Source organism: Papaver somniferum, chromosome 11, assembly GCF_003573695.1.
Source record: "Papaver somniferum cultivar HN1 chromosome 11, ASM357369v1, whole genome shotgun sequence".
Lineage (NCBI taxonomy): Eukaryota > Viridiplantae > Streptophyta > Magnoliopsida > Ranunculales > Papaveraceae > Papaver > Papaver somniferum.
The window spans coordinates 1,315,965-1,335,271 of NC_039368.1; the positions used below are offsets into that span (position 1 = coordinate 1,315,965).

At 39.1% G+C, this 19,307-nt stretch overlaps 1 protein-coding gene and 1 pseudogene across 1 annotated transcript; both read left to right on the plus strand.

The window, feature by feature from the left end:
* The first annotated feature begins 6,506 nt into the window (after positions 1-6,506).
* LOC113321172 lies at positions 6,507-9,287 on the plus strand (annotated as a pseudogene).
* Positions 9,288-12,494: 3,207 nt separating this feature from the next.
* Positions 12,495-19,251, plus strand: LOC113322850 (E3 UFM1-protein ligase 1 homolog). Its single transcript, XM_026571018.1, has 20 exons — positions 12,495-12,737; positions 12,822-13,133; positions 13,863-14,129; positions 14,225-14,272; positions 14,765-14,830; positions 14,939-15,042; positions 15,198-15,291; positions 15,401-15,457; positions 15,813-16,242; positions 16,342-16,496; positions 16,697-16,762; positions 16,847-16,915; positions 17,024-17,113; positions 17,228-17,293; positions 17,811-17,857; positions 17,961-18,024; positions 18,177-18,254; positions 18,337-18,399; positions 18,670-18,762; positions 18,891-19,251. The coding sequence occupies exons 1-20, from the start codon at positions 12,564-12,566 to the stop codon at positions 19,005-19,007; spliced, it is 2,460 nt and encodes an 819-aa protein (XP_026426803.1). The 5' UTR covers positions 12,495-12,563; the 3' UTR covers positions 19,008-19,251.
* Positions 19,252-19,307: the final 56 nt, after the last annotated feature.

A 19,307-nucleotide genomic window follows, 5' to 3' on the forward strand; every position in this document is an offset into this window, starting at 1 on the left:
TATGGTCGTAAGGCTTTCCTGCTGCTATTGCTTTGGACGCCTCCTTGATTTGGTTTTCGCTGAACCCTAATGAGTCAAAAAACTGTTGAGCTAGTATCGTATGTATGAATTTACTGGCTACACCTTCCGTGTTTTCAAATTTGGGAGTCTCCATCTCCACTTCGCACACCTCGTCGTTGTCATCCTCCCATGGTCTCCACACGTCTCCGCTTGGATCGTGGGCGAGCATCATAACTTGGTGCTGGATTGGCTCGTCATCCCCCGGGTTATTCATTTCTATTTCTCCTGCCACGAGTTTTCTTTGGAAAATCCTTCGGAGGTTGAAGCATTCGATCGTGGGGTGCCGAATCCTTCAGTGGTAGTGGCAGTACCTAGCGTCGTTTTTGTCGGTGGTATTAGGACCTTAATTTGTCAAGGTAATTGGGCTTCCTTATTTGTCAACCATTGTTCCACTAATCCCATATGTTCTTTGTTGTTGTTGATGGTGGTTTTTAGCTTAGGGTTAAAATCGTAAAACCTTAGTCAAACAGTGACGTCACACTTGAGTAATAATGTCGCCACTAGCACATTTATTGAACCGTTCATTATGTCTGTGTAAAATTACCGGGGTACCTTTTTCACGTATATGCCATGCTCCACGGCAGAGCCCTCGGTACTAACTGGCATCATCTCTACACATGCCAGCCATGCATGCTATCCAAACGTGCCAATGGCATACTATGCCAGCCACATCTCCGCGTCAAAGGCATGCCGACCATGCTAGCCGCACCACCGTGCCAATGGCCTGCTATGAAATCCACATCTCCTCGCCAAAGGCATGCCGACCATGCCAGCCGCACCACAGTGCAACTGGCATACCATGCCAGCCACATCTCCGCGCCAAGGCATGTCAACCATTCCAGCCGCATCACAGTGCCAATGGCATACCATGCCAGCCAAATCTCCGCGCCAAGGCATGCCAACCATGCCAGCCACATCTCCGCGCCAAGGCATGCCAACCATACCAGCCGCACCACGGTGCCAATGGCATACCATGCCAACCACATCTCCATGCCAAGGCATGCCAACCATGCCAGCCGCACCACAGTTCCAATGGCATACCATGCCGTCCACTTCTCCGCGCCAAAGCCAGGCCGGCCCTACCACATTGCGCTGGCTGCCAAACGAATGGTTGCAACAATCAACGGCTACCCTTCCATCTGAGATGCAGATCTCAGCCGTCGAAGTTCTCCACATAACGCATGGAAACTTCCGGACCAAGGCCAAACATCACGATTTATGCCAAAACCCTAACTTTGGTCGCGCCTAAAACATGCCAAAGCCATGCGGCCCTACCACCATGCCGCTGGCTGTCAAACAAAGGGTTGCAAAAATCAACAGCTACCCTTCCATCTGAGATGCATATCTCAGCCGTCCAAGTTCTCCACCTAACGCATGTAAACTTCCGGCCCAAGGCCAAACACCACGGTTTATGCCAAAACCCTAATTTCGGCCGCGCCTAAAACATGCCAAATCCATGCGGCCCTACCACCATGCCGCTGGCTGCCAAACGAAGGGTTGCAACAATCAACGGCTACCCTTCCATCTAAGATGCATATTTCAGCCATCAAATTTTTCCACCTAACGCATGGAAACTTCCGGACCAAGGCCAAACATCACGGTTTATGCCAAAACCCTAATTTTAGCCGCGCCTAAAATATGCCAAAGCCATGCGGCCCTACCACCATGCCGCTGGCTGCCAAACGAAGGGTTGCAACAATCAACGGCTACCCTTCCATCTGAGATGTAGATCTCACCCGTCCAAGTTCACCACCTAACGCATGCCAACTTCCGTCCCAAGGCCAAATATCACGGTTTATGCCAAAACTCTAATTTTGGCCGCGCCTAAAATATGCCAAGAGCATGCAAGCGCTGCAACCATGCCTCTGGTTGCCAAACGAAGGTTTGCAACAATCTACGGCTATCATTCCTCCTGAGCTGCAGATCTCATCCGTACAAACCTTCCACCAAATGACTCGCGACACCAACTTGGATGCGATGCTAACTCTCTGGTCACGGCACCAACCTAGCTAAGATGCCTATTCTTTGGTCACGGCACCACCTTGACTACAAACCCTAAATCCTTTGTCCACGACACACGTAGCAACATGATACACGTTTTCCACGAAAACACTCGAGACATCGGAACATGTCATAAACTGGGGGATGCTCATCAAGGTATTGGTTTGGCTGTTCACAGCGTGCGGCGTACACTACGCTCGTTACAGGAAAGTGTCATAAGGGTGAGGCAGTTAGTAAATACAAGAAGTAATAGTAAAACGTTTCCTTCATTATGGAAACATCAATTCCAGGCGTTACTCATTACCATTTTTTCCATTTACTCAACTGTTTCCACTTCTTACGAGTCCAGGGTACGTTTCGTTGCGATTTGTATAAATAGGTCTCACCTATTTCCACCAAGGACAAGTTTTTGGTCAGGAGAATACAACACTCATAAATCACTTGTTAGCTTTCCCATCCGTTAGATTTCCACTTCTGATACAAGTCGTTAAACAACTACTCTTCCCGAATCAACTATTCTGGTCTCAACACTCTCTTCGCTTCCCACCCTAGATCAACCCTTCTCCTACACTTTGTGGCCGAAGCAAGTCTGGAACGACCATTTCTTGGTTTAGGCCGGATTTGTACAGATTGATCTCTCAAATCAAAGTACTCCCTTGCAGTATATTTTTTAGGGTTTAGACTCGTTTCTCACCCACACACACAAAATTACCAAAATCAGCAGAAACCGTTTTCACCCTCAAACAACTGCATGGTATGGGAGGTGGGTATGTCCACTACTGATCTCTAGTACCTTCTCGGTTATAGGGTTGGTTCGCCTGTGTATTCCACCCTTCCTGGTTGCTGTTCGCACGGGTGTTACGTGGGGCGACTGATACGGAATTGACATAAGGGAGCTAGGTGTGGTCCGCGTTAGATTTATCCCCACAGTCGGAGATTCTCACTGCTACCTCTTCTAGCCCGACAAAAGTTTGGAATCAAAATCTAACCTGACCTTTCTTGAAATATGGGGTCATTCCTCGTACAGAGATGTCTACAAGTGCATCTTTTTTTATTTCCTTGTGACAGCCTAACGCAAAGTAACAGAATCTAGTGATGTATTTCCCTATGTCTTCCCCTAATCGTTGGCCACAACTTCTTAGATCTATCGACGTGATCTTTTTTTTGGCTGGTGGAATTTTTTGAATAAGAGGGTAGACATGGTCGGGCATGAGCTGATGCTTCCTGGCTTCAGGTGGTTGTACCAAGTGAATATCGTGTTTGTCAATGATTTTGGGAATTCCCTCAGACATAGATTCTCATCGGCCACACGATCACTCATGGTAGAAAAGAATCGCCTAAGATGTTCACGCGCATCCCCTTGTCCATAGTATACTTTGAACTATGGTGAAGTATAATCCTCGGGGTATTGGTATTCTGGGATTTCGAAGGAGTATGGACTGGTCGTGAAGTCGTAGTTGGCTTGCTTCATCACTCGGTAATTCTAAGTACTTTACTATCGCCTCTTATGACATGATTACAGGCTCTTCCTCCTCCTCTATGATGTTTTTTGTCGTTTATTTGATGCTTTGTTCATCTTTAGCCGCTCTCAACAACTTCCTTAGTTCTTGTTCTCGTCGGACGTGGTCGTCCAGTTCTCTTTGCATTTCTTGCATAGAGGGTAACGCGGGTAGTGCATATACAGCTGCTGGTTTTTTGTCTTTCTCCTGCAAGGCGTCCGACCTTCTACCTTGCGTGGTCGGACTTGACACTATTCCTATTCTCCCGCATTTTGCGTTGAGCGGCGGTCGATCAACTGATTCTCCAACGCGCCAGAGCTAATGCTTCCTAGTTGTGTCAAGGTGGGCTAGGCACGAGCCTCCGGGTGTGGTCGTCAAATGTTGAAGGGTGAATATGATATCGATCCTACCTGTCCTAGTCACACCTAATGACAACACTTTTCTAGGAATGGTATGAGAGAGAGCCTGCTTTCCATTGTACTATGTACCTCCTTTTGTAGACTTTCCCAAAAGCCCTTCCTTTTCTGACATCATGCCAGAAGTCTCTGAACCTCCTTAATTACCACTAATGCCACTCCTCCTAAATACAACCTTCTCCTTTTCCATTAATTCCGTCCTTATTCTTTCTATCTTATGGAAACTTTCTAGTGGGCTCGGACCTTAGTCCCCTATGTTTGATATTAGGCTCACTTTTCCTTTTAGGAGTTTCCTAGCCCCGTTAAAGGGATAATTATTTTCGTTTATCAACAATAATTATTATTTTCGTTTTACTAAATGTTCTCTTATTTTTGTTTTACTCGGAATACTTTTACACAAACCAAACAAAACTCATGCATTTTCCCATAAAATATTTTCCGGAACAGGCTTTATCAGAAGTTGTTAGTGTCATCAACCATACAAACCATAATGTTAGTTTCAAGGAGATCTCGAAAAATCTCAGTCGTTAGTTCAACAAAGTAGAATTTTCTTTCTTTTAGTTCAAAAATAAATTCATTAAACCAACAACTGAGATCTATTAAAATCTCCTCGGAATTAGCAAGATGTTCTAAAAGAGCAAGGTACTTGGTCGAGCAACCAAAAACAAAAACTAAGCATTTTAGTCCCCAACCAGTTAAGATAGGTTATAAACGAAAGGCAAGATACAAACCAAGAGAACGACTCGTCTTGCTTTTTTCATCATGTCGCAAAGAGCGTATTGCCCCAACGTTATATGTATTGGGTTTCATCTCATGATAATGAGGCCGAGCTTTACGTCGGCTCGCCAAGCATGTTATTTCCTTCACAAAATTGGTTAAAAAGACCAAAATTAATAATTCATGGATGAAAAGGACATTTAGATTTTGATACTGTTTAAATGGACAAAAATGTAAAAACAGCCAGGATGTAAACAGTTTCATCCTACCAATTTTTAAATACTTTTTTTTTTATTTTTAATTTACATCATGATGCATCCAGTTTCATCCTTGCTATTTTTTAAGTTTAAGTCAGGATGAATCCAGTTTCATCATTTCTATTTTTTGGTGTCCATTTCACAATAATAATTTTTACCCGTCCATTTGAACTATGTTTTAAAAATATTTGGACAAATGACCTATTTTCCATATTTCCTTTCCTCAATCCTGGCTTAGAACAAGCTATGCAGGAAGAACTTACATATGTGGAGCTAATCTTTTGCGCTTTCCGCACCGTGAGTTCACTTTTTTGGCATGGAGGATGAGTGTTAATTAGCTCTCCATGGATTCGCGAGTTCATTAGTTGTAGCCATTTCTCTGATAATTAACGGGGCCTGTCGTTTTTCGTGTAAAGCGGAAATCCAACCGGAATATAAGAGCATCTCAAACAGAGGGTGAAAATATCTTTTTTTAAATGACACGTGAGATTTTAGACCCCATTTAATATAAATGCAACTCCAATGGTTAGGTCCTATAAACTAGAAGGAATCAAATACTCAACATGAAGGGTGTTAAAAAAAACCTTAACTACACCTTCGAGATGACCCCTAACTAATTTTATATCATCAATTTTATTTTAAAAAATAATTTCTTTTAGAATCTTGATGCGGTTATCATATGGAATTAGACTAAATTTTCTTAGGGTCTGTTTGGCAGCTTGGATATGAAAAACGATGTCCAGGTTATGGTATTCTTAGGTTTATCCAAGACTATCATGTCAATGGTTATTTTAAATGGTGTTTGTTTTCCACATTGAGTTAGTGCAGTATGTTGTTTGTCAGCAGACTTGTATACAAGCTAAATTAATTAATTAAAAAATAAATAAATAACTATACCATATAAATTTGTGGTTTGAGCATAAGAAAAATTTAAACAAAAAAAAAAGTTATAAAAATAACTGTCTAACCCATAAAAGGATTAAGACATTCTAGGTTTTACATGGAATACCGAAACCCCACCTTTTTAGCCTCCTAAAATCTAGGTAGGATACACTATTCTTTTCTTAACATGAAATAATAACCCACACAAACACAATATACAGTTATTTAAGGGATAACCCAAACTAAATTACGATATCAAGGCTACCAAACACGATCTTAATATTTAACCACTGGAGATGAGTTTTAGTATAAAGAGTCTTATTAAAATCCAGGAATAAAATCTAAACAAATGAAGGTCTAACTACGACACCCACGTAGAATTTTTTTGACCTACTATTGGAAACGCTCTACGAATCAAGTTACACCATTTATACACCGTTCATCAAGCCACAAGGCCCACAATCATCTAGAAGCATGAGCAAGAGCGACAAATCGTTCCACATGGCCTAGATGCCTGGCCCATTAAAAAAAAATCCGACATGGTATTGTGGGGTCCCTTCCACCTACCTTGATCTCCCCCGTTATACTCCCTCCAAGGATCCAACCCCTCATTTGCTTAGTCTCAAAGATCTGTAGAATGCACTATAAAGCTCAAAAGTTAAGGTTATAAAGCTTTTTAAGGTGGGGGATGGTGAGGCCTGAGGCCTGAAAGTGAAAGGACCTGTCACCACCATGGATTCCCTTTTCTATTATCATGTCCATCGAAGTTCAACTGTCAACAAACAAACAACCTTAGCTTTCATTTCCTCCTTTTTGTGTCAATCTCAGTTGTTGCCATTAACAATTCCAGAATCAAACTCTCTGTTTCGGTTCTTTTCATAAAGAATGACAGATAATACAATTTGTCTTTCTTCAATTTATCTTCTGTTATTTTATGAAAAAAAGCAGCCCTGTTCTTCAATTCCCAGGTACATAATTATCATTTTTCTCAACATTTCTGAATCTATTATGACGTAATCAACAAAACCCAGATTTTATTTTTTTCGATTTTGATAATTTTATGCGAATTTTTGTTTTGAAACAGGGTATTGATTTCGGAATAGGAAGAAGAATGAGATTCAGATTCAGGAGTCATAAGAACCCGGGTTTTATACATTCTTCAATTCTAGGTTTTTTCGTAGTAATCTGTGATTGGTTGACGTGAAAATTTATCAGAGAATCTGTAAATTGACCAAGGGAAGAAGACAATTGGGTTAGAGATGGAGGCACCAACAAAGCTTCCGTCGTAAAAAAATGACGAAGCAATTGACGGGTAAACGAGGCGATACACCGTTACATTCTGCGGCGAGAGCTGGTAATTTAGCTGAGATTAAAGCAATCTTCTCTGGTTCTGGAAATGAAGATATGAAGGAAGTGTTGGAAAAGTGTTGAGATTATTAGTCCCACATAGTATGGGCAATCTAAAATCCTGCTATTTATAACTCTATGGGCCTCTCCACTCATTGCCAATTGGTTTTGAGTTGGATGCCCGTATTCTAACATGGTATCAGAGCAGGCTATTTGCGACGAGTCGTTTGACCGTGCCTTTACTCCGCGTCACCTGATTTATTGTCCACGTGTTAGACCCAACGAGGCTACACGTGAGGGGGCGTGTTGAGATTATTAGTCCCACATAGTATGGGCAATCTAAAATCCTGCTATTTATAACTCTATGGGCCTCTCCACTCATTGCCAATTGGTTTTGAGTTGGATGCCCGTATTCTAACAAAAAGCCTAATCAATATGGGGAAACGGCGCTTTATGTTGCTGCTGAGTATGGCTATGTTGATGTTGTTGAGGAGATGATTAAGCATTCGGTTCGGCTAGTATTAGAGCTCGCAACGGTTATGATGCATTTCATATTGCTGCTAAGCAAGGGGACTTGGGTATTTGTATATACCACTGAATCTTTGTTTTTTTTTTTTCTTTTCATTCGCTGTCAAATTTGCAAGTGCTAATGGTTATCTTTACTTGTACTTCCGAGAATTCTTATAGTTACTTCGCCTTTTTTTTGTATTTGATTTTTGCAGAGGTGGTGAAGATTCTTGACTGCCCTTCCGGGACTCTCTATGACCGTGGATCTGTCAAATACGACTGCGTTACACACAGCTGCAACGCAAGGGCATACAGAAGTGGTGAATTTCCTACCGGAGCAGGATGGAAATGTAGCAAAAATTGCGAAAACCAATGGCAAAACCGCGTTACATTCTGCAGCAAGGAATGGTCATGTGGAGATTGTGACAGCCCTTCTAACTAAAGAACCAGGAATATCAACTCGGACGGATAAGAAGGGGCAAACTGCACTTCACATGGCGGTAAAAGGTTCCAAGATTGAGCTGGTGGAGGAGCTTATCAGGTTGGATCGGTTTTTAGTCAACATGGTAGATTCCAAAGGAAATACAGCATTGCACATAGCAACTCGGAAGGGCAGGGTTCAGGTTTTGCTTCTATCTCTTTCTCTATCTTGTCAGTGTGTCTATCAGAATATAAATATCGGTCTCGGGGTATTAGTGAAATGTGAAATCCTATCCATGCAGATTGTTAGGATGCTACTAGAGCACAAAGGAACACGAAAGCTGTTAACCGGTCAAAGGAAACTTCCCTAGACACTGCAGCAGTAACGGGGAATTCTGAAATTAGGGCCATCCTACAAGAGTATGGTGTTCAGAGTGCCAGTTCTCTCAAGCCTAAACCCATGGCTAAAGAGCTAAAGCAAACAGTAAGTGATATAAAACATGAAGTCCATTACCAGCTCGAACACACCTGTCAGACCAGAAAGCGTGTGCAAGGAATTGCAAAACAACTCAACAAGATGCATTTAGAAGGTCTCAACAATGCAATCAACTCCACAACTGTTGTCGCACACCTGATAGCCACAGTTGCTTTTGCCGCCATTTTTCAAGTCCCGGGTTAATTTGTTACAGACCCAGACAATATTCCTCCTGGTCTGGAGCTCGGTGAAGCTAACATTGCGCCAGATGTTCCATTCATGATATTCTTCCTCTTCGATTCGTTTGCTCTCTTCATATCTCTTGCAAACTTCGGTTGTAATTATAGAGCGGAAAGCAAAGAAACAGATGATGGCAGTCATTAACAAACTAATGTGGTTGGCATGTGTTCTTATATCGGTAGCGTTCTTGGCATTAGCATTCGTTGTGGTGGGTAAACATGAAAAATGGCTGGCAATTGCAGTTACAATTATTGGGACGGTAATCATGGCTACGACATTAGGTCTAATGTGTTATTGGGTTATACGGCACCGAATTGAAGCTTCAAATTTGAGGAGTATCAGGAGAAATTCAATGGGTAGTAGGTCAAGATCATGGTCAATGTCAGCTGCTTCTGATACAGAGCTTACTGATTATAAGAAAATGTATGCAATTTGAGATTTTTCAATATACACAAGATTACATTCATTTAGTTGTCTTATAACCCTGGTATTTGCAGTTTCCTCCTCACTCTTTCCTCTAGTCTCAGGTTGTCTGTGCTTTCCATTACTTAATTGATTCCCCTGAGTCTGATTCATTATATCTGAAGCTCGATTAATGTTTGGAATCAGAAATTATTACATTTCTAGAGTTATAGAAATTTTTTGAACCCAGTTACAATAAAACTTTTCTACATTAATACTCTTAGGCATTCGCTAAATTGTTAATATATTGAGGTTATTAATATAAAGAGGTACACATAGAGAATGTAAAATTGTAAGTTTGGTGTACGTTCAGTGTATTTATAGTTATGTTAGATGATGTAGATACACTTTTATAGTCTCATAGACAATTACATGTATGTATTTAGGAACTTGTTAGGCGACTAGAGAGTTTTTGGTTTCTTCTATTACTCCCTCCGTACCACATATATAGGCGGGGGACACAATTCTCTTGGATTAAAAAAAGAACATTGGATTCATACATTTTCATGTTTTTTCATGTTTTACCCCTTGTCCTATTAATAACACAATTATATATGCATGTTGAAATATTCATCTAAGAAATAGCAGTCCGCGTATCTAATAGATACGGAGGGAGTACTATAAAAAGTATTAGGTTATTCCGCCTATATAATAGATAGATACTGTAAAAAATAATTCATCAAGTTAGTTTCTTTCTGATAAATAAATACTCCCTCCGTCCCACTATTAAGTGACTTAGTTGAAGTTTGCACAAATTTTAAGGCAAGCAAGGAAAAAGAGATTTTTAAGCATTTTTTACAATTATATCTTTATGGATAATAATTAATGAAATTTTGAAATGATTTATCTCTCAAACTACACCACGGATGTTCGCAAACTTTATACCATTGAAAAGCATTTTAAAACACCTACGTAACGAATATAAACATGCCTATCAAATTATGCATATTTCTTATATTTCTTATATTCAATTAAAAGGGTAATTTTAGAAATATCTCCTTGTTTAGTGATATAGGTCACTTAATGATGGGACAAAATTAAAAACCAAATAGGTCACTTAATGGTGGGACGGAGGGAGTATGTTATCTAATGCTAGAGAAATAACTTATGCGAATGATAAAATATCTATATTTTTTCAATATAATATTGATTATTGATATATGGAGGTAAACGTCGGAACTGAGAAAAACCATTAATATTAAACTATGCAGGTTATTACTATTTATAACTGGCCCAAATTGGTACCATGATTTTTTATTAATATGTAAAGGCTATTAATACATGGAGGTTCTACTATACAAAGTCTTTGTTTCTTGGTTGCACAAATCCAACCGGTCATTTCTTATAAGACTTTTTTAAAAGAGCAAGAAGCGGAAATGAGAAAATGCAAAGTCAGAATGGCACAAAATCAACTTGTAATATATGGGACCCTAGTGATTTGACTTTAAGCGTAGACATCAGAAAATTAAGAAAAAAAAAACAAACCGCCCGCCTGACTTCTGATTCGGGACGATTCCACAATTATCTTTGGAATTACAATCATCATCCTATCATAACTAATACAATACCATCTTCGCGTATCGACCCTTGAAATCTATAAATATTCCATTAACCACCACCACTACTGAAAAGTCTCGTTGCCCCATCTCCCTTAATTAATATCCTGGTGGAGAACGTCGATGCAAAAAGTATTTTCCTTGAAGAAAGAACACAAGACAGTGAATCCTCGCTTTTAAACTGCATGATCTTAAACTTTCCATACTATACGGGACTAAGAATCTCAACACGCTCCCTCATTGTAGTCTCATTCAGTCTAACATGTGTTCAACAAATCAAGTGACGTGGAATAGAGGTGTGGTCAAATCACTCTTCACAATGTGAATCTGATGCCGTGTTAAAGTCCATGGGCCTAACTAACCTCGAAAACCAGCTTGCAAGGTTAGGATTTTCCAACACTTATAAACTGTAGGATTTTTAGCTTCTCATATTATGTGGGACTAATAATCTCAACAAGAAGTTGATTTAAGTTAAGTGGTGCCAGAAAATATTAGGGAACCTGTAGCATCTATAACAATTGAGATTGTGTTCTTGAACTTTGAAAGTTCCGTACCAACTGTAGCTCCGGGAGGAATGAAGGGCGTTACACTAGTCAGTGGGTTTTCTGAGAAACTACTGAAATTGTTCATTGTAGAGGATATCAATGATATATATTGAGTCTGTGGCAGAGCCATAAAATAATACTAAGGAGGCAAATATGGCATGTCCCTGTTGGTGGATACCATCATGACTGTAGAGTGCCTTCATATTTTCTATACGTGTGGTTAACAACATACATTTTCGACTGTCCCTTATGAGTAGATGGTCTATAATACCTTTTTGGTTATAAAGTTGTTCTATCTTGTTCTGCTTTAGTTTTGTCCCTCCACCTGTAGAGTAGATCTTGTTGATTGATTCTAATTCGCAATTGTATGTAAATCACTACAGGTGGTATCAGAGCTGTCTTTCCTTGGGGTATTTGAAGCAATTGAATGAGTTGACGAAGAAATTAAGTCAACTAAAGGAATTAGGTGATGAGATGAATAATCTGAAGGGTTGAAGAATGATATTGAGTCAATGAAGGAAGAAATGAACAACCAGTTCAAGAATTTGCGTATGAATCAGAAAGCATGTCAAACATCCATAAATGAGAGAATCGTTATTTTAGTAGTTGGACTGGAAATGACAGAAAGCCCGAGAGAAAATCCGGATTTTGGTCCTAACTCTTACTGATTCGTGGGACTCGCCACACATAAAAATGGGCCATATTAACCAATTTGGATGGCTGGTCCCATCCATGACTGATGAAAGTAATTGTGATTATCACGTCAGAATGTTTATCATCATCCATATCTGGACTTCGAAAAATCAAGTGGGGCTCAGTGATATGTTCTAAAAGCAAGGCGAGGCACCAACCCATCGCCTCGCCTAGCGTTCCTGAGCGCTAAAGGCGTCCAAAAAAATTGGTCATGGTTTGGAGCCTGGTAGTCTTTTTTTACCCGGCGCTGGCCCTATGCTTTGTGCGCCTTTTACAACATAGGCTGACTGGGTAGTCCACGTCTTAGGTGTAGTGGGACCCAGAATATATTCCACCTCTCATCGAATTTAATTTTCATAAAGTATAAGAAGAAATTAAAAGCCATGACTCGTGAGAAATAAAATATAAACTGTTTCTCTTAAAACTTCAGAAGACGAAGAAGAAGAGAAAGAAAATTTTCTCTGTCGAAAATCAGAAATCAAAAAAATGGACGCAGAGTTATTAGAGTTACAGAGACAATTCGAATTCGCACAACAAGCGAAATCAAGTATTCGATTATCAGATAGAAACGTAGTCGAATTAGTTCAAAAGCTTCAAGAGCTTCGTATCATCGATTTCGATCTCCTTCATACCGTCTCCGGCAAAGAATACATCACTCCTGTAAGTAATCCCAAGCTTCCATTCTCAACCTCCTAATTTTTCCCAATTGTTTCTGAATTTTTTTGGGGATTTTGTTTTGGTCAGGATCAATTGAAGTATGAGATGATAACAGAGATAAAGAAATCAGGAAGAGTATCATTAATAGATCTATCAGATATAATTGGTGTTGATTTATATCACATAGAGAAGCAAGCACAAGTCATAGTTAATGAAGATAAAGAACTGATGTTGATACAAGGAGAATTGATATCACAAAGTTATTGGGATAATGTCGCTGAAGAAATTAATGAGAGATTGCAAGAATGTAGTCAGATTTCGTTGGCCGAGTTAGCTGCTCAATTGCATGTTGGTTCTGAATTGTTAGCTTCTGTTCTTGAACCAAGGCTTGGCTCCATTGTAAGTGTCTTTTTCATTCTATTTATTTATTTATGGGGTTTTCTAGGGTTTGTGAGAATTTGATTTGAGAAATTAGGGCAATATAGAGGGATAATATTGAAAATTTAGGTTACAGCAGGGTGTAGTCGTGTAGAGCCAGTGGGCGGCAGACTTTGTTTTAGGATTCATTAGGGGCCAATGTAGAGGAACATATACCAAAGACAATTCTAGGTTACAGCGCATTGTAGAGCCGCTGTGAGACATGCCATGGGGTTTAAGGATTCATTGGTGGGAAATGTAGAGGAGCATATATCAAAGACTAATATAGGTTTAAAATAGATTTTAGTTTGATTGATTAAGCTAAAAATGTTAAGAACCATAACCTTGGGATTTTCTGTTCGGGAAATGAGAGTACATGAATTAGCGGAGAGATGAGGGTAATTGAAGGGATTTGATTCTGAACATCGAGAGGTGTATGTCTACTGTAGGGCTAGTGGACAATTAGCCCTGTAGTTAGGATCTAGTCTTCTCCATTGCTCAGTCCAAAACAGCGGTACTAGAATGAGAGCTGTGATGCTTAGATTTTTGGTTAGAGAGACTGAGAGGCGTCGAAGGGGTGAGATTTGAACACAAGGGTGTACGGCTAGTGGAAGACTCACCTTGGTTTTACTTGTTGATAAATTTTATAAAAAAGGAAATACTGAATGTTCAGAAGTTTGATTAAAGTGCGATTGATTTGAATGACTATAGGTGAAAGGGAGATTTGAAGGTGGGCAAATATATACACCAGCATATGTAGCTCGTGTTAGTGCAATGGTACGTGGTGCGACAAGGGCGGTTACAGTTCCTATTAACTTAACAGCGGTCTGGAGTTCGTTGCAGCAATTATTGCAAGAAATGAATGGAGCCACTGGTGTGGCTGTTGATGGTTCATTTTTTCAGTCACTGTTTAATGGGTTGGTGAAGGAAGGGGAAATTCTTGGGTCTGTTCGTGCCGGAGTTCATTGGACACCAACGGTAAATAACCAAGTTCATAGTCTTATTTGTTGGTATTATTTTGTTGTTTCTCCTTGTCGTGTATCACTCATTAGCTTGTTAATCAATTTTATCAGGTTTTCGCTCATGCTCAGAAAGAAAGTGTGGATTCTTTCTTCTCACAGGTTTGAAATCTACTTTCCATGCTCGGTTTGCTCTTTGTTTCTTAGTAGAATAGTAACTGTAGATGGTCAGTATGTACCATAAGCTGGTACCTAACGATTAAGACCATTACACGCAACTGGGCACAGTTGTCAGAACAGTTCTTATCTTATGCAATGCCCAAGAGGTTCTGATGTTTTATCGACTGTAATAAGATAAACTTTTCTTTAAATAATATTTCGCTAAATGGAATGAGTATTTTCTGAAAGAATATGTTGTTGGACTAATCTGCTGGCTGTTGTATAATATCATGTTCTGGGGTTTGCATAGGCACCAATTACCACTATTGCCTTTTCCAGTTGCATTTCAAACTTCTTGCGAACTGTTTCAGTTGAAATGCTTTTTGTTTCAAGCAATTTATTGGGACGTGAGAATGCATTGTATTTCTTCCTTGTGGCTCACACTATTGTCTTCTTTGACTTAATAGTTTTCTCTGACTTACCGTTACATTTCAGAATTCTTTTGTCAGCTATGAAGTTCTTCAGAAGCTCGCAATTCCCCAGCCTAAGCAGTATTTGCAGGTATCTTTTGTTTTATGTATCCTTGATTACAGTAATGATTCAAATTTGCCTTTCAATATTCTTGTGTTGGTTTTTTCTTTAAGATTTCGCTTATTTACCATAATGCAGTCAAGATACCCTGAAGGTATAGCCCTGGATACAGTATTTGTGCATCCATCAATGATTGAGATGTTGGATTCTGCTGCAGAGGATGCTATTGAACAGAAAAGCTGGTAACTTCATTTTCTATCACTGCTGTTGTTATATTTCATGTGTGTCCATGTCTTAAACTGTCTGTTTCAAATGTTATATTTACTAGGAATCTTAGGGTTGCATTAGTGCACATAATGATTGTTGCGCTTCTCTAACATCACAATGACCATTGCAGGATTGATTGTCTCTCAGTTTTACCTCCATTTGTTGGGTCTCAAGATGCTTTAAAGCTTTTGTCATTTTGTCCATCTGTTCAAAGAGCCCTCAAGGTACAGTACGACTCCATTATGCTGTCAGTTGTATTCCATTTCTTTTGGATAGAGTTGTGGTTATTGCCCGTGCGATCAATTTATTGACTCTCAAAATGTTGCTTTACAGTCTACAAATGCACTCATTTTGGGGGATTCATGCGTGTTGAGTAATGAATTTGTCAAAGTAAGTATTCGAGGTTTAAGGAATATCTTGGTTGTTCTGTTATTCCTTTTAAAACAATTAAGAACATCGAGAAATGACTTTAAAAGTTCATAGTAAAGTTAAATGGCGAATCAGTATCCAGGTTGATGACTTCATGCCCCTATATCTGGATAAATTATAACTGATAAATGATAATCATGAAGACAATTCAGTTACCTTATTGCTGGTTAGATTTGTTTGTGAGAGATAATATTGTTTCACAAAAGCTGTAGAGTGGCCCTCCGAGATTGTTTGCATAACATCGTTGAAATTTCTTCTTTTGCTTGTCTTCTATTCTCTGATTTGTGCAGTTCTTTCATGTTTCTCAACTGTGCAGGATATCTTTAATCGAATGGAGAAGGAAACGGAAACTTTCATTCTTTCGAAATCTGCTGCTCAAGAGTTGCATGTGAATGAAGCCAAAGGTCGCCATGATTCCAATACGTGCACTCAGTCAAATGAAGTTGGTGATGAAAGTACTGGTGTTAAATCTGGTTTGGAGAAGGGATCAAAGAAGAAAAGAGGAAAAACCACTGGAAATTCAAAAGCAGCTGCATATGAAAGTGTTCCCGAAATCGTGGAAAACATTCCTACTAAATCTAATAAGAAGAACCAGAGGAAAAACAAGGAAGCAAATGCCTCGCAGGTATCTGACAAAAAATCAGGTGGAAAATCGGGTAAGGTGAAAGAGGATGACCTTAATATTCCTGATGAGGACTGGATAATGGAAAAGATATTGACCTTGATACCCGATTTTGAAGGACAAGGTGCGATTTTTCTATATGTTTACATCTTTCTATTTTATCTTCTTCCTTCGTGTTATCCTTTCATATCTTATCAGTGGACTAAACAGTTTAAGGTGACAGGTCTTGATGATCCACACACACTGATTAGACCATTGGCGACCCATTTAAGACCTATGCTGCTCAATTCCTGGAAAGAAAGAAGAAAGACCGTGTTTACGGAAAATGCAGAGAAAATGAAACACTTATTGGATGATCTGCAGAAGAAACTGGACGAGGTTAGTGCGGAAGTTGCTCCTTATTGCTGTTTTACTCTATTGTTTTCTTGTTTGTTCTTCGCTTATCTTTTGATTTCATTTGATAAGAGTATGTAACTCACCACTCCCAAACTTCTACATATGCCTATATTTTGTTTTTCCTGTGGATGTAGCTTTCTTCATTAAACCATAAGTCACTCGATGTTTTTGTTATCTTTCAGGAATTCTTAAATTTGCAGCTGTATGAGAAAGCATTGGATTTGTTTGAAGATGATCCTTCAGTATCTGTAAGTATTCTGTCCAGAGATATATGTTGTATGTAACTCCAGCTAATGATGAATGACACAAGATACTGATCCTTGATTTGACAGGTTGTCTTGCACAAACATTTACTAAGAACAACAGCTGCCTCTATTGTGGACCGGCTTTTACTAACTTTGGTAATTCTCCATTCCCTCAGGCGTGGTTGTTAAATTGTCAGATCTCTCAGTATACCTTATAAAACGAAAAGGAAATAAAGCCTGATTCTATGTTACTTTTCGTTGTAGGACATGCACCATAAACTGAAGAATGGAATCGCAGTAGAAGAATCTCAGCCAGACTCTGCATCGCTGAGTTCTGGAGATAGAATTTCTCTTGTATGAACTCACTCTGAGAAAATTTTGCCAATTTTTAACATGAAATGCAATTTGTCTATTTGCTTCTACAAATAGGAGTTTGATGGTATTAAGTGTTTATTTTTTTTTTCTCAGGCAAAGAGTTTAGACGCTTCTCTTTCAGCAAAGGCTCTTTCAGTAGTTGAGGCTTTGGAGGGAAAGGTCAGCATATACATTCTTCCAAATCCAAAGTTCAATAAACAACAACTTCAGTCATGTACCTTATGTGAGATTTTCGATATATATTGACTTTTATGCTGGCACGGATGAATAGAAAATCAATGGCTATGTGAGAAAAGAACTGGTACACCATAATAATAAGCTCGTAGCTTCCTATATCATCTCACCGCCTTTAAAATTTCTGCCTGACTACCATCCATCACGCTCCCTTGGTATTTTGTCATGTCGGGTACCCAAAGGTTAGCCTTTGTGTATATGGATAATGAGCCGATGAAGATCTCCTTAAAACCCTCGGTTGCTAGAGCTCCTAAGTTGTCCACAGTGTGTAACAAAACTGTGTTTGTTTCTTTAGGTGTCTGTGAGCAACTTAGCAACCACCATTTAGTCATAAAACAGATTCAACTTTGTACCTGCAGTTAATTTCTCGTTATATATTTTTTATCCTTATAAACATCAATGACCTCGTGATCTTTACTCTTCGAAAATTTCTGTAAAACAGCGGGTGGAGACATTCATGGTTGCCTTAAGAGCACTAGTTGAGGAAAGGTATTATTTAAGTCTTACGTTGTTTTGATTTCATGTTTGGTCCTCCTGTTTCAGCATCTTCAATAATTAATAACCGCTACATTTTGGTTGTTTACTTTTCCAGTGGGTTACTCTTTAAGAATCTTGATAAAAAGTTGGAGAGAACACTTTTGCATTCCTATCGGAAGGTAACATTCTCCATCTGGTTTTACAATGGACTGGAACATTGAACTTAAGACTTTCAGTTGCTACTGCTTGCATAAGACAGTTGTGCATTAGTGAAATATACAATGTAATTTTCCCCCATGTTTTAACATTTGGTGCTTTATTTATTGATCAGGATTTGACGATTCAAGTTTCTAATGAAACCGATCCAATTTCCCTTCTTCCGAAAGTTGTATCGCTACTCTATTTGCAGGTAAGTTAATTCACTTGGCTTTTATTTATCTTTTTCTTCTGTATGTAAGAGGATTTACACCTAAGTTACGTTTTTCCTATAGGTGCATAACAAAGCTCTCCAAGCTCCAGGAAGGGCTATTTCTGCTGCTGTTTCTCGGTTGAAGGTATACCAACTTTATCTATCTTCATTATCTAGTCTAGGGGAAGAACAAGTAATATGTTGCTTGTAATTTCTTTAACCATCATCTTCATAGGGAGTAAAAGTGGTGGTGTTCTTCGGGAAAATGGAGAAAATAGATGGATGAAGATGGGTGTGATTGTTCATAGTGTCTTAATGTGAATAAACTTAAAAGATTGTGGAATGTGTATTTGCTTAACACCGTTGCTTTATGGATTTCTCTCTCTTCTGTTCTCATAAAACATGTTTTTTTTAGGAGAAATTGGAAGAATCAGCTCATAATATCTTGTTGGATTACCATTCTGCAACAGTTACTCTTTTAGCTTTACAGTCAGCTGCACCAGATGATGTGAGTATACTCATACCCCAAACTTGAATACATCAAACATCAAAGATGATATACGCCGGTGTTTGTAGTCATTTTTTTTTTCTGTTTCCAGCTGATAATCATTGTGTACTTTTTCATTTGTTTTGCAGGAAGAAAGCTGTGCATCAGATAGAATCATGACCAGAAAGGAATTATTAGAGAGCCTCATTCCAAACCTGAAAGGACTAGTTTTGAAGAACACTGAACCTTCACTTGCAGAGAAATAATACAACAGTTCCAAATTGTAGGGGTAAATAGAACTTCAGAGTAGGACAATACACCTTAGTAACACATGAAAATATATCGCTGTAACTTCTGTTTATCCAGACTGGCACCACACATTCCCAAATCACATCATCCAAATAAAACCTATAAATATTCAGAAATTGCACTGTGGCCCTTGAATCTCTCATTTCATCACTTGATCTTTGTTTTTTTGGGTAGAAAAAATTTGAAGTTGCTTTTGGACTTGGGGAGTTGGTCATCTTTTCCAGTGAAATATTGTTATACTATCAGTAGTATTTGGT

What these genes read in the sequence shown, in the direction of transcription:
- LOC113322850 (XM_026571018.1), top strand. Translation starts at nt 12,564, where the DNA reads ATGGACGCAGAGTTATTAGAGTTACAGAGACAATTCGAATTCGCACAA. An exon ending in TGGATTCTTTCTTCTCACAG is followed by an intron (nt 14,273 to 14,764) that starts GTTTGAAATCTA and finishes GTTACATTTCAG; the next exon opens with AATTCTTTTGTCAGCTATGA. An exon ending in AGAGCACTAGTTGAGGAAAG is followed by an intron (nt 17,858 to 17,960) that starts GTATTATTTAAG and finishes TTACTTTTCCAG; the next exon opens with TGGGTTACTCTTTAAGAATC.